We start from the raw sequence: 15,476 nt of genomic DNA, 5'->3' as shown, positions 1-15,476 counted from the left end.
TCTCTGCATTGAATCATATCTGTTATTAATCTCTGTCTCGCATCCACAGCATGTCTTTTATCCTGTCTTCCTTCTCTCACCCCAACCGGTCGCAGCAGATGAGCCTGGTTCTGCCGGAGGTTTCTTCCTGTTAAAAGGGAGTTTTTCCTTCCCGCTGTCGCCAAACTGCTTGCTCATAGGGGGTCATATGATTGTTGGGTTTTTCTCTGTATCTATGAAGTGCCTTGAGGCAACTTTTGTTGTGATTTGGCGCTATATAAATAAAATTGAATTGAATTGAATGTAGATGTTCAGATGTAGTTTGTTTTGATTTATTTTCCCCCAAAAAGTACCTAACAAAAAAATCTGTGGGCAGATCTGCTTTTTAGATTTTGGTCTCCCTCTCCTCCCTGTACCTCTGTGCCGCTAGTGAGGCACTCCTTCTTTCTCACCCTCTGTTGGAGAGTTAGTAGGCACCCAAAGTTTATGCGTTGTGGTAGAAAAACAACAGACATGTTCTGGCACGCTCTGTGATTGATCATTAAACTTGTAAGTTTAACCAACATTGCATCAGGGCCAATGACTTATGTGCAGTTGCAGGTTATTTAGTTACACAATGTAGTGCTCATCCCCACATCCAGCTGTGAAAATATAGAAGTTATTGTCAATGTGTTATTTTTGTAAATCTTAGAATTCACTAAATGTTTCACACCCCCTGTCTTATTTGTAGGGCATCATTTGTGTTGCACGTAACAATGATTGACATCAGCTGGACTGTGCTCTCGCTGCCAGATGGCATGGTGTATTTTTAATTGGAGCAACAATGTGTGCTTCATTCTTCTAGTTCATTTCTGGGTTTTGTACTTTTTGTTAACAAAGAAACAGAAGGTAAAGAGCATCAGGCTCGTCATCCCTGTGGCCAGCTGCTAGTTTTAATGAAAGTATATACAGAAGTGAGTTGTGCTGAACTGTGATTGGCTGACAGCGCTCATAGTGACTCTGAACAGATGTGAAAAGGAGAAGGTAATTTGATCCAAAAGTGAATTCACTGTAAATCTGAAGTACCGTGAAGTAACATAAGTGCATATATGTCAACACAAGTATTTGTGGTGAAACTGTATGCAAGTGAGAAAGGAATGAATAAAGACTCACTGAGAGAAAGAGAGAGAGCCTAATGTAAACATGATGATTGGGTAAGCTGGGTGAGGTATTTCTAAAGCAAATACTGAGGAAAAAGTGAACATGGCGGAAAAAGCAGGGCATGAGACAAGAACAGAAAAACATGGGGGATAGACAGTAAGCTGTAGCTATCGAGTAATCTAGTTATTTCAGTATTCTATGGATTATTTTGTGTTGTTAATGAGCAGCAATAAATATTCTAAAGAAAAAATACAGGTTGTTCAAATCAAACTGTTCATGTGTTTAAAAATTGCAGTGTTTTAATAGTTTAACTGCATACAACATCTGTGAAAAACCTAAACCCTCGCATTGTGTTTACATGCAATATCATAATCTTAAAGAAAACATGTTCTTAAATGTAAAATAATCACAAGTACAGTCATGTCAAGGTGTACATGCAACCTAAAGTAAGGCGTAAAATCAAACTGCCTTTACTGTGGAAGGCTTTCTTACATTAATATGTAGCAAAGGAGTTCTGACAGTTTTGTCTCTCCTGGATATGAGGGAGATTTGGTGTGTGTTCCTGTGAGTGTGTTTACATGTTTAAGTGTGCAAGTGAAGGGGTGAGTGTGTGTGCCTTTAAGCCTGTAAAAAGAATACGTGGTGCCTGCAATGAAGAATGGCGAGCAGTCTTCTTTGCCCTGTATTTTGATGCAATGTTTCCTGGTCCAGAAAAAGAAGGACTTGATGATGGTGTAGATGTTAATATTTAATGTTAATAATCATTCAGTGTCCAACCTAACAGCGTTTTACCGGTCGAGGTATATTTTTACTGTCCTGTAGAAGAAGGGGGTGAAAAAAGCTCTTGTTTTTATATTTTTAATTAATCTTAATACTTATATTTTATATTAATCTACATAAATATGGCCTCATACACCCTGCTGTGTAAAACAAACAGCCATGGATGGGCGCAGCTACAAAGTTTGCTTTTCTTCACTTGGATCTTATTGAACAGGGGGTTTGATTTCTGCCAGCTGTTGTCAGTAAAGGTTTTAATGGCAGTTACAGTAACAAACACTGCTCTTTTTGCCGTCTCTTCATTCGCCTCTTTGCTCTTAACGTTTGTGTGTGTGTGTGTGTGTGTGTGTGTGTGTGCGTGTGTGTGTGTGTGTGTGTGAACGCGTGTGTGTATAGACAGACTCTGGCTTCATGTTAAACTCCTTCCATAGTGACAACTGAAGCATTGGAGCAAAAAAAATTGCGTTGAGGACTTTTTCTAATTGAGTTATTCAAGTTACTCGATGAATTGTTGCAGTCCTAGTAGACAGCAAGGGGAAAGACGAGGATTTGTGAAACACAGAGATTTTTTATTTTATTTTTTTAAAGAAAGAAAAAGATGGAATAAGCGAAAATAGAGAACTGAACTTGTCACATCTTGCACATATTTTAGTTTAGTGCATATATTGTACTGTATCATGATTATTTTCTCTTACTGAATATGGTAACTGAACTATAGGTTTGGCTCTCTTTACTTTCTGTAGGTTGTTAGTAAGTATTGTGTTATGGCAGGTGATGCTGGATTGTTTGGTGACAAAGAAACCACATAGCAATAATCAGCTGCCTCTCCATATCACTTTATCTGACACTTTGACATCAATGTCCATCAATGGTCTTACTGCCTCTGGTTCAGATCCCGGGCTATTTTAAAGTAGAATAAGTTTAATTTGCTTCTTTACCTTCATATGCACCATTTTGGCATTAACCATCTTCATCCAACAGATGTCTTAAGAGTGCTTACTTAAAGGCTGCTGACATCCCAGATCAGTAGCTTTTGAGATGGTTTATGTGCAGGTGGTTATGTGGACTCCTCATTTCACCACAAGTATGCGTTTTTCAAGAACTGGGTCACAGCCTCTGCTATTGCTTCCTAAAACTGGCTTTCAGCTTCCTTCCGAGGAAGTATCCAACCAATCTAGGGGTCCAGGACATACCATGAAAACAGTGAATTGACAAACTTGGGAGCGTCAAATCCTTGGGGTGAGCCAAGGCTTAATAATACAACATCACCAGTTAACAGACTCTTAGATGTCGACTGCGGGTTTTCATACAACCCCAAATTAACCCAACAAACATGCCGGCTTTTACCAAAGCCGACAGGTTATTTGTTAAAGCATTCTAAATCACCTTGGGGGACTTTACATTATCATCATCATCACACCCTGTTCTCCTTAGGCTCAGTGTACGCCTGCAGGGAACATGCTCTGTGTTCATGTAATAATAAATCTGCTCCACATGAGCTGGCTGACTTAGCTTACTGTATATTGTAATTGCTGGCTCACAGCCATGTCATAAACAGACGATCCTCTCCACTGTGAAAAAGAATGCACTCCTCACCAAACCCTGATGGAAGTATTAGCATTTTTAAAGAACAATCGCTGTCACTCAGGATTACAAAAAATGAATTAATAGGGATTTGGCAGTGACTTTAAAATGACATATCAGCAGTATGAAAATGTGCTTCTGTGCACAGTGAGTGAGAACAGTGAGTGAGAACTAACCTGCTCTTTGAGTAACAAAGTGCTATGCTGGACTGCTAGAATGCTCTTGTCATATATCAGCAGTGTTGGGTATTTAAAAAGTTGTACAGTACCTCTACAATAGTCTTACTCCTATACCACTCTCCAAAGTGTCGGCATTTCATCTAATTATCTATCAGAACACAACCAATCAATCTGTCCGTCCGTCTGTCCAAGTTGGCTGTCATACACGCTACTGAACATCATGCCAACCCCCCCCCCCCTCCGCACGATTGGGTGAGTTTCAGCACTGTTGCTTGTGTGCCGGTGTGTCTGAAAGTGTTTCAGTTGGTGGAATCATGGGGACAGGGTGGCGAGGGACTCCTGGTTGGTGGAGGGATGCCAAACGGAACAGACGGGCAGAGACAGTGCGCTGCCAGAAGGGACTAATTATCAGGATTTCATTTCCAAAACAAACATATTGCAATCAAATCACATACTGCATTCGTTGCTGCATTGTTCTGTGTGTGTGTGTACTGTATTAGTGACAATGACTTGGATCAATTGTCGTGGAAGAGATTGGATCAGTTCCCGAGGCATTATTCAAGAGCTGTTGCGGCCCGTATTTATTTTTTTTATTTTTTTAGCACTCAGCTTTTGTTCCTGATCATACAATCATAACTGTTGCAGTGAACTGCTAATTACCATGGATAGATTGAAATAACTTTGTCACATTAGAAATGTGTAAACTTGTATCTGTTTTGACCCTGTTTCCTCTTCTCTTATAAACTATCTGAGACTTCAAACAAACTTTTCTGTGATTCTGCTGCTCGTCTCAGTGCATGGAGTGTGACGTGTCAGTGTCAATTTAATTCTCTCAGGAAAGGTCAGACTTTTTTCACAAAGGTGCTTGTTTATGATGGATTTTCATAAATGTTACTATCACAATGTAAACCTCAAGTCCTGCTGCAAGACAGTAAACGAAAACATAGCAAAAGTGAATGCACGCTCTGAAGTTCTTTCAGGTATCAAAATTTCTTGCAGTTATATAGGAAATGCTGGTCTTGCCATGAGGAAATTGTGCATAACATCATTGTATAATTAGTTGTGTAACAAGTTAAAACTGTGCAACTGTGGAAGCTTTCTGGTGATAAAACTGCAGACATTTAGGTGTGATCTGATTTACAGCCCCCCACAGCTCTAGAGTGACTTTCACTTCATAGTTTAGCAGTTCACTGTTTACTGCTGTCCAACACAATTACTGACATCTGTTACATTGACACACTTGGAGCAGGCCCTTAGTCCGACGGCATTTGTTGTTACCTCTGCCTCTTACAGTTATACCTGTGTCCCTGAGATGAACAGCTTAGAAACATCCACTTTCTATAACATCATACAAAACCAGTAGGGTAAAAAAGAAAACCTGTCTGGAATATTAGTGGGTCTGCTATTCGTGCTGTGGTTGTCCCGCGTCCTGTCTCCTGCATGTTCTATCATGGCATCTCCTTCACCTAAACCACAGTATTTCCAGCAGCGAGGACATCATCTAATGCTCCATCTTACAAAAGGCAAAACTTCACACGGTTTATTCTCCCAGCATTTGATGCATTAAAAAAAAGTTGTTTTTATGCATCACTGTTGGACATTAGTTTAACTCACTGGTTGAGCAGGTGGATGGCTTAAATACAGTGGCCAGAGTTCGAGTCCAACTGACAGCCTTTTGCTCTTGCTCTGTAAAAACAGCAGACTACTAAAGGCCACTATGCATAGTTTTTACAGTGAATAAAAAAACATTTCTCAATATCTTCTTCTCTTTTGGTCATTAGTAATGACACATAGCTATTAGACACAATAGACCTCTGTAAGTGTGTTTTTTTGATCACAGGGTCTGCTGAGCTGAACGTTTGTTATCAAACAGGTCCGCCAGATCTTCTAGGATAATAACACATACCATTATCACTACAGTAGCTGATTAACATTAAGGAGGTAAAGAGTCAGAGGCCTTCTGGAGTTACAGTGGACCAGAAACAGAACAAAAAGAGAGTGCATATTGGGCTGACAAATTAACAGGTAACCACCAGCACACTTGCAGTTGAAAGTTTGTGTTGCTGGCTAACTGCTGGATGTGTACACAAGCACATTAATCTCATTATGTCAAAGTGATAGCCAGTTGTGTTGGTGTATTGAGTAATTTTGGCAAAGGCTTGAACTACACTTTAACGCTAAACTAACTTTTTTATGATCGTGCTAGATGGTGTAAAATCATAGACTGTATTTAAAGGATGGTTTTCAGATCTGAAATATGAAACTGATGCAGAAGTTTTCTTAAACAAGCATCCTTTGTAATTGCTAGTGGTGGGCAAATGTCCTGGTCTGATGTTATAGAAGTCTAAATAAGAGTGACTCAGCAAATATTTTCCTAAAGACTGGATAGTCTGTTTTGAAGTCTTGTTGAACACAACATGGAGCAGATTTAAATGAAATGTGTATAAAAGAATGCGTGACTTGTAAATCTTTTAAACTCATATATTGTATTCACAAAAATAAAGAAAACATTAATGAAAAATCCAACAAAGAAGACCTGGGACTGTTGAGGAGCTAGAATCCTGCATCAGACAAGAATAGGACAATACTCCTCTCAACTAGTCTCTTCCGTTCTGGAAGTTCAGACTGTTATTAGATGAAGAGGAAATGCTACAGTGGTAAACATGGCCCTCTCCCAACTTTTTTTGCTATCCAAGTGAAAATAACCTTGTTTTTTCTTTAAAAAGTACATTTTCTCACTTTAAACAGTTTGTTTTCTATGTTCATAAAATATGGGATTATGAGATTGGAAAATCATTGCATTTTGTCTGTATTTACATTTTAGACAGCACCCCAACATTTTGGGGATTTGGGGTTATATATAAAGTGTATAGCAAAAGATTTGTCCCCTTGTTTAACACCAAATTTGCCAAATGTGTTAATAGCCTTTTATTTGACTGCGTTGCCTTCGTAGACCTACTTGCCTGTGTTTTGCTAGTCGAAACAAGTAATTCTTGAATAAGAACCTGTGTTCAGGCTTTTGTTTGCTGGTGGTAAGATGCTGTAATTTACAGAAAATATGTTAGAAACTCAAAAGACAGTTTGTCTCATGAGATTTATTCAGATTTTATACTTGGATTACTCTTAGCTCCAAATTTAAAAAAAGATTGCTGCTATTTACTGGCAGCATAATGGGGAAATGGCCACCACAGAGCCAGCATAAACACACAGAAGAATATGATTAAACAGCTGTTTCAAGAATGTAAAATTTCTCTTCACACTCAGGCACGCATATTTGAACGATATTTACATAAAAGTGCACACACACAGTCTAAATTTACAGTCAGGGTGAATACATTTAGCCAATAAAATTTGGTTTATATTGTTGTCGGGGTGACAAAGATAAGACAGATAAACAATTGCAAAGCTGAACTATCATAGCTCCCCACACAAGCACGTACACACACACAAAATAAGTCTTCCTGTCCTTCTCCATCTATCTCTCTGTACACACTTGTATTTTGATTTATGTCTCCTGATGCAGTTCAGAGTGAGCTTAAATCTATTCACTCTGGTCCAGCCAAGTAGTTTCAACCTCCACCCAAAACCATGAGTGATAAATATGGTTACTTTGTCTTTGTGACACATTTAGTCAAAGATCTTCACAAGAAGAGGACATGTCATGTTTCCCACTCCAGCTTGAGCTCTGTGCAAAGAGTAAGTCGAATCCAACGCTGCAAACACGCTGAGCACAGATCGTTTGTTGTACACGCATCTGCAGTTTTTATTGCTGTTCTAACACCTGAAGCTATGCCGTGATCTCTTTAAGCTAAAATTTTACTTTATCCTAAAAATTAAGCTTTTTTTGGTTTTATGATTGGGGATTGATGATTTCTCACACTTAAGATGTTTTTCATTTGATTTTCAGACTCAAGTAGATTACAATATTGAGTGCGAATTAATGTAAAAAAACCCTGAATGAATTTCTGTAACCCTCACAAATGACTTCTTTTGATCTCGTTTACTACACATTTTATTTCTAACCTCTCCCCCTTTCTCTTCCACATTCTGCTCCCCTTTTTCTTGATGCACTGTATTCCACTGTATTCTTTTCCTTTGTCCTTGTCTGTCATCCTAATAGTCTCTCTCTCCCATTTCTCCCCCTTCCTCCGACCCTGACCCACTTAGCTGGCTGCTTGTTATTCAAACCTTTGCTTTACCCACACAAATACAGACTCACATACACAGAAATGAAGAAAGGGAGCAGCAGAGATGAGAGAGTGTGAGAGAGAGAGAGAGGCATGAGAGGGGAGAGAGTAAGAGATAGGAATTTGGTTCAACTACAAACCTTGCCATCCTTTTTTGTTCTCTCAGTGGTAGGTTTGAGATGCACACTGATAACTTTTACAATCATTCCTGTTTTGTGGTACGACTACTGATAAGCATATAAGTGTAAGAACGTCTGATTTTTAACAGCAGAGTGAAATCGAAGACAAAACACCCCAAACAACACATTTCCACATAAAAGCCACACCGTGCTAATGAGGGTGCTTCCCAATCAGACTGACGCAGAGCTGCTGCCTCAGCCGTGAACTACTAAACCCCAAATTAGTTTTAAATACTAAATTAAACCTAGTTAGTTAGTCTTAATCAGGTACTTACGGTCCACAGGGTTTATAAAACTGATGATTTTATATCTACAGGGTATAACACATTACACTAGGTTGGTTGGTTACAGAAATGCCACCCAGAGAAGGTCACAGGACATATAGACCATTCATTGTACTGCACATTAGGTCTGCGCCGGCAGAACACCATCTCCAGAATTGCCAGTATCTTGCTAGTTGGGACTATTTTTGCTCTTTTTTTCACCCCTTTTCTTTCTTTTCTCGCAATATATTGAAATGAATGTGTGTGTGAGGATCACAAAAAGCGATCCTTTAGAAAGTAGCAGAAAACAGAGCTTGCTGTGATTAAGTGGTTAGCACAGCAAGATGGTTCCTGATCTGAATCCACTGGCCTCTCTGTGCCTGCATGGGTTCTCTGTTGGTACACTAGCTTTCTTCTAAAGTTCATAGAAATGCATGTTAGGTTAATTGGCTGTAGATGTGGTTGTGAGTGTGACTGGTTGTCTATCTCTCTGGCATCCGTCTCAAAATGTACCCTGCCTCTTGCCTTGGGCTGTAGCCCCACCGTGACCTTGGATTGGGGAAGTAGTAAGTTTTCTTTAAACAAAAACACTATTGCAATGCTAATAATAAGAAACACAGACTTTTGTCTCAAGCTTGTCTCAAACTTATGACTTAAACTTTGCCAACCTGACACCTAATTTGCTACAAATTAGCTGCTATAATACCCGTACCCCCCACCCTAAACTGGCTAAGTAGTTAAGAAAATTGATGGATGGATTTTTAATATAGAGTTTAAATTAATTTTGTTTGCAGAGACACTAGTTTCTCCCCTCTGCTCCATGTTTCACCCTATGTATATGTGGTGCATAAACACAGACTGTATATGGATGGAGAGAGGAACAGAGTGATCGTATCTCACATCATCAACTGAAAAGGATGATATAAGGTCGGCTGGTTTATAGAGAATATAACCCAACTGACTGTATGTTAATTTTGTTGGAGAAAATCCAGTAACCAGCTTGTTGCCCAAAAAAGTAATGGTTTCAAGTTGTGACTTTTTTCTTTTAATTTATATGAATGTTTACAATGGTCATACAACAGTACTGTAAACTGTAGCCATCTGCAGTGGGGATGATGTCAACTCTCTGACATAATGTCTTTAGGAAATTAACAATAAATGGCAGCCCAGCTATCAACCAGCTCATTAGTAACCTAAACAGATGAGCTGTGTTTTTGCTGAGATTGAGTATGTTGCACTGCTAATCAGCATTTGTGACTTTTTGCCCTCAAACATAATTGTGGTTTAGGGTTGTAACAATTCATCAAGTAATTTGAATAATTTGATTGTAAAAAATTCTTGACACACATTCTTTGCCTCAATGTTTCTTTTAAGGCACGATTCTGCAGCAGATGTTTTAAATGATGTAAACAAAGAGCGTTTCACCCTCATTTGACGACTAAGAGGCGGAGCCATTATTGAATGAAAGAAAATATGTTTCTAGCTTCCAAAACAGCAGCGCTGTTCCTGTGATCAGCATTAAAACCTTTACTGGGAAAAAGCTGGTGGGAGTCCTTCATCAAAGCACCTGATCAACAAACTCAGGCGTGAATAAAAGCAAACTTTGTAGCTGCTCCATCCACCACCGTTTGTTTTACACAGAAAAAATCGGCAGTAAGCCTCCAGAAGTTGTAATAAAATATGCAGATGAACTGTTATCTTAGTCTGATACATGTTTAAATTATACAGCCTAATGACGGCCGACAGCAGCCGTCCTATCTTACATGGAAGCCGTACCTGCAGCAAACGGGTGCGTCTAAAGGGGGGGATGGGGTGTACTAGACCTTATTAATTTCAAGGCTTTCGTAACTTTTTTAGATTGAAAGTGAAATCATATAAAATACTGTAATAATTCAACTGCATTAATATTTAAAAATATAAAAAATTCACAAGCCAATAAAAATGAGCCAACAACCTGAAGGTTGTTAAGTAGGCCACTGAATGATTATTAATATTAAATATTGCCTACACCATCATACGATCTGTTTTCAGCAGCACAAAAACATGCCACCTATTAATGTCAGAAAGCCTTCCAAGAAGACAGAGTAAGGGTAACATTTTTATGTCTTGCTTTAGATGATTATCTTTCTTTTAATTTGACTTTGATCTTTTCTTGTACTTGAAATTATTTATATATTTTTGCATGTAAGAAAATGTTTTCTTTAAAAATTAAATTTCAACATATAATCAAAAGGTTGGATTTTTTTCTTTGACAGATGTTATATGCAGTTAAACTTGTAAACATTGGTTTTCATTTTAGAAATTGCAATGAGCAGTTCATTCTGAAAACAGTGTTTTTTTCTCTTTTGAATATTTATTATTGCTCATTAATAAGACAAAAGTATTTTTTACACAATTACTCGATTAATCAATGGAATAATCAGTAGATTACTCAATTACTTAAATAGTCCACAGCCGCAGCCTTATTGTGGTTAATGAATTGAAATGTGCAATCAGTAATAGTCTCTACAAACGTAATGCCCCCACAATGATACTAGTGAAATCAAGAAATATTTGTCCTTGGTAATGTCGACGGCAAACCACCACCTAATGGTACCTTGGTCAAATAAATGTTAGTGTTTAGGTTGAGGCTGCATCTTTTCAACACGGTTGCTGAGCGAATAAGCACAAATTCAAGTCATTGAAAGCAACTGAGATCTCTGTCGGTCCTTCTGACTTAATGAAAAGCCTAATAGATTCCACTCTGCCTCCCAGACTGAGCGCCCGTTGAAAAGAAATCATCACCATTTCGCTTTTTTTCACCTCTCTGCCCTCATTCTTTCTCATCTCCTCTCTTCTCATGGTACTTACTGTAGGTTGAGAGCTGTATTTGTCCTTTAGATAGCAAGAACACATTAGCCACTTGGCTTAGCATGTATAAATGAGTATTTGTACCCTGGTTTTCAAATGTGGTTCTTGAAATTTTTCATGTTTTTTATGTAAAGTTCAGGAATTGATGAATTGTTATTTATGATTTGCAGAGGGTAAGTAACCACAATTTACACACTTAAGGCACCAGCATCAGGCTGAGGTTAGATCATACGTCAAAGCAGGTGGTTAAGATAAGAGCTGAGGCAGGTGCTCACATAGGTTGTGCTCATGTGAGGGATATTACGCTGCCGCAAGACTAGAGGAACCTTCTTAAATGAATGCAAGCGGCACCTGAAGTGGAAATTATAAACGTGGATGAATTTGTCAGCTGATCAGTGGAAAGTAGCGCAGACTGTATTGTCAAGCTGTTGCTATACATCCTCCCAATAATAAATTATACTGATGCGAAAAAGTATTTTTGTTTTTTAAGTATTTGTATCCTTACACACTTGGCAACATACATCAGTTATGGTTAACTAACAATTGTTTTTGTTATCAGAGCAAATATATTTACTAATACTTGGCTAATAATAGCGGTTTGAAATAGCAGCCATACTCCTCCTTAAACTATTTTGTATGCAGATATATTTTAACCTATATTAGTTTGTTTTCCACTGTGTTTAATGAGATAAAGAAAGAATCAAATGTAGTAACAAATGGTAAACTTGTCAGTCATCAGTCTTGATCCATGATGGTTTTTTGCATGTTGCTATTTGTGTATATTTCTGAAGGGCTTCCCTGTAGTTTTTGTGTGTGTGCCTGTGAGATGTCATATATTCAGGTCAAAGGTAAATGGAAGAAGCTAGGTTAGCAGTGAAGTCAGCAGGTCTGCTTGTTTCTTTTTGTCCTCTGATTTTTCTGGGAAACCCACACAGAGAGAGAATGGCGAGGAGAGAGATGCAAATCTCACCTTTCCTGTAATTGTTATGTTTTTTTTGAGGACGTGTTCCTTGTAAGGCATTAAAAATTAACTGTTAATTCTACCAGGCAACAAGCAACACTGTTCTTTGACTTTCTGTTGACTCTGTAAACCTACACCTCATTTGCATAATACCCAACAGCTGGCAAATGGATAGAGCAGCTACACCTGTCTGTCCACCTGTCACCTGTGTGTGTATGTGTGTGCGTGTGTTAGTCTACAAGAAACAGTGCTTTGCTTTTACCCACCTGTTCAAATGTTGTTCTTCTGTTTGTGTTTGTCAACCAAGACAATGATTATCTACCAAGGATACCATGATTGATTTGAATATGGTTTCTGGATTCAAATACTGTTTTGTTTAGTCCCATGAGTTGTGTAGGCTTTTATTAGTAATAGTCACTGCTGTTTTACACTAAAGCAGTAGCAGTCAGTACCTTTATACCATAATAAAAGTATAGCACACCAAGCCTAGTCTGGCTTTACAAAAATGTGTGAACAAATGTGTTGTTCTAAAGAGCTCAAAGAATTGAAGTGTAGTATTGTAAATAGGAGGCCACTGTTGTCAGTTTGTGAAATTTCTTCCCTCCTAGTAGGGCTGGGCCATATCATACCGTCCACGGTAATACCAGTGTAATGTTGGGCAACAATAAAAAAATGAAATATCGCGATAGAATATGGGTAAAACGCACATGCACAGTGCCTTTGTTTTCATAAAGTTGTGGAGTTGTAAAGTATTTTGTCTAGTGTCAACTAAAGAATGTAGCTTCATGGGCAGTGTAGTCTGTGCTGCGGGGAGAATGGACTGCCATACCCGTTATGTGTCTGTGAGCGCGAGGTGGGAGAAAAAGGAGAGTCGAAAAGTACAAAGTGTCACCGACCAGAAACGGGAAGTGGAAGCATGTAAATATAACAATAACCACTGCAGCCAAAAAGAGTGCCTGACGAGCCCAGTTGTAAGTCAGCTATTAAGACTCGACTGTTCGTGTTTTCCTCCGAAACAATAAGCTCCGTTGGAGCAGCCTTTCAACGCCTCTCTCTGTCTCGCGCTAGCAAAGTTGACCCAGACAACAAAGTAAAGCTAGTTTTCGGCTACGAGCCCGACACAGAACCCAACGTATTAGCCAGAGGTCCCTTTACTATAGTTTGGAGCCGCGGACCTGTTTTATATACGCCTGGAATAGTTTTCAGGGATTGCTGCAAAAAGTGCAGCCTTACCTAATGTCCACCCTACTGTTACTCATTTTATATTAAAATTTAAAAATCTAGTTTGTATTGGTATCGCAAGTAGCCTTCAGTAATAGTAATAAATCACACAGCAATAGTACATTCATGTAGTTGTAAAAAGCTTGACAATATATAAAGTAATCTAAAGTATTCAGAATACGTTACTCTCATTGAGTAACGTAACGGAATACGTTACAAAATACATTTTGGGGCACAATTAATGTAGCACCATCCACGTGCTATATTGCTAGTTGTTAAGTGTAGTTGCACGTTTAGAGCAGCTGAGCTATTTGTATGTAGCTCTGCACACAGGAAGAGAGAGGCACCATGGAGTTTATTACCCGCTTCCAACATGAAGACAAACTAATCTGTATATATAGCAGCAGGAGAACAGAAATCATATTTAACCTTATTTACATGGAACAGTGAATGACTGTTAACTTGCCGACTTAAGTGTTTAGATATCAAATGAACAGATGAAGCAGATAAACAAAATACAAGAGAAATTTTCATATAAATCATTATTTTGCATGTTGATAAAAAAAGGTTAACTGGAACAGTAGGCTAATAGAGACCATAGCAGTTAATGAATTTAGTTTTTTATCACATGAATAGACCTGCTGGGGGAGTCAACCTAGTCTATAAATGCACTGCCAGAAACATGTATTTAATGAGCAATTATAATTATCTTCTTCACTATGAATGTCTTTGAACATTAAATGCAGTTAAAATGAAAAACAAATAGAATACTGAAATGTAAAAACCATCTTGTAGACTGTTTTTCTTCTAGTGGCTTGCCTGTGACATGCAGTGACATTAAAACCCTTTGTTCTTTACTGCTGTCTGTGATGTAGGACAAATAAAAGCTATTGTGAAAGAAAGGGCTTCACAGGAGGAAGTGTTGTGCAGATAAGAGAGAGAAATAAGGAAGTAAAAGGCCCTGCATACAAATAGGATCCTCTGTGTAAATATAATGTTTTATTCTCATAGTATATGAGTTGCCCTGATATAGAGTAATATTTCCTGTTGTGAAAGTTATGTAACGTGCTTTAACAAATGTCAGTCACACAGTGACTTAAAATGGCAGGATCAAAATTCTAGATTCAGCATATCAAATTTGCAAACAACAAATACTAATATCTGTCATTCTGAAAATGTCAAATTCTGAAATAATAGGGTTGTTTTATGGTGACTGGCAAAGACAGTCACTGTTAAATCACCTCATCTCTGCTTGTGTATGATGGACATGGACAGTAATAAAACAGAAGTGTGTTTACGGCCCTCTTACTCAGGCAGGTTGCAGGATTTTCAATGTCTGAAGAAGATGGCAAACAGATAGTTGACTGGCAGCCAGCCAGCAATCTGCTACCTCCATCTTTACTTATTGTGTCCTTGCCGGCTTTCCGTTATGTGTTTGCTGTGTTTGATTATGGTTTGTTGACATTGTTGCTCTTGCTTTTTGTTCTCTCCAGCTGGATGGGGACACCATGTTCCTGGGTATGCCAGAACCAGGCCTTGACTTCGCCTCAACCAATCAGGTGTGTGTTTATGAGACTGTGTGTGTGCGTTCATTTGTGTGTAGAGACAGAGTGTGCCCTGTGAAGTTGTTTGTTTGACTTTCTGCTTTCAAATCACACTGAGCTGTTCTCTAAATTCCTTTTAAAAGTATGTCAGCAGTAATGTTGGATGTTCCATATTTTATTGAATATGGTTACTAATGAGAAACCGTAATCAGAACGCATAGAGTGCATTTTGAGAAAGTTGCAGCTTCTCTGACGTGCAGCCAAATTATCTTGGGGATATCTTGCACCATGGATCAGTGTAACATGGTGACTTCATGGGATGAATGTTCCCTTTTTTCTAAAATCATGCAGTGTGGTTGTCATTTATCTGGAGTAAACAAAGGCAGCAGGTGTGTGTGTACCGGTTTAGACATCGTTGTGGGGATCAAAAATTGGAAGTTTACTATACTTGTGGGGACCAACAGCCTTTATGGAGACCAAAATCCTGGTACACACAAGTTGGAAGGCATTTTTGAGACTCTAAATATGGTTTTAGTGTCAGGGTTACCATAAGGTTATGGATAAGTTTAGGGTAGGGGTTAGGGTTAGGCATTCATTTTTGATGGTTAGGGT

The 15,476-nt window shown here is 38.5% G+C and overlaps 1 protein-coding gene across 1 annotated transcript in view; it reads left to right on the top strand.

Moving 5' to 3' along the window:
* Positions 1 to 15,476, top strand: part of tox (thymocyte selection-associated high mobility group box) — a 75,794-nt gene that overhangs the window by 12,586 nt on the left and 47,732 nt on the right. The window contains exon 2 of the mRNA XM_005938191.2: positions 14,814 to 14,879. Coding sequence (XP_005938253.1) covers positions 14,814 to 14,879 — 66 coding nt within the window. The remainder of the gene's footprint in view (positions 1 to 14,813; positions 14,880 to 15,476) is intronic.

This window comes from Haplochromis burtoni, unplaced genomic scaffold (genome assembly GCF_018398535.1).
Source record: "Haplochromis burtoni strain Fernald_Lab_line unplaced genomic scaffold, NCSU_Asbu1 Contig_243, whole genome shotgun sequence".
Classification (NCBI taxonomy): domain Eukaryota; kingdom Metazoa; phylum Chordata; class Actinopteri; order Cichliformes; family Cichlidae; genus Haplochromis; species Haplochromis burtoni.
The sequence above is the reverse complement of the archived record's forward strand: the minus strand, read 5'-3'. Positions and strand labels throughout refer to the sequence as shown.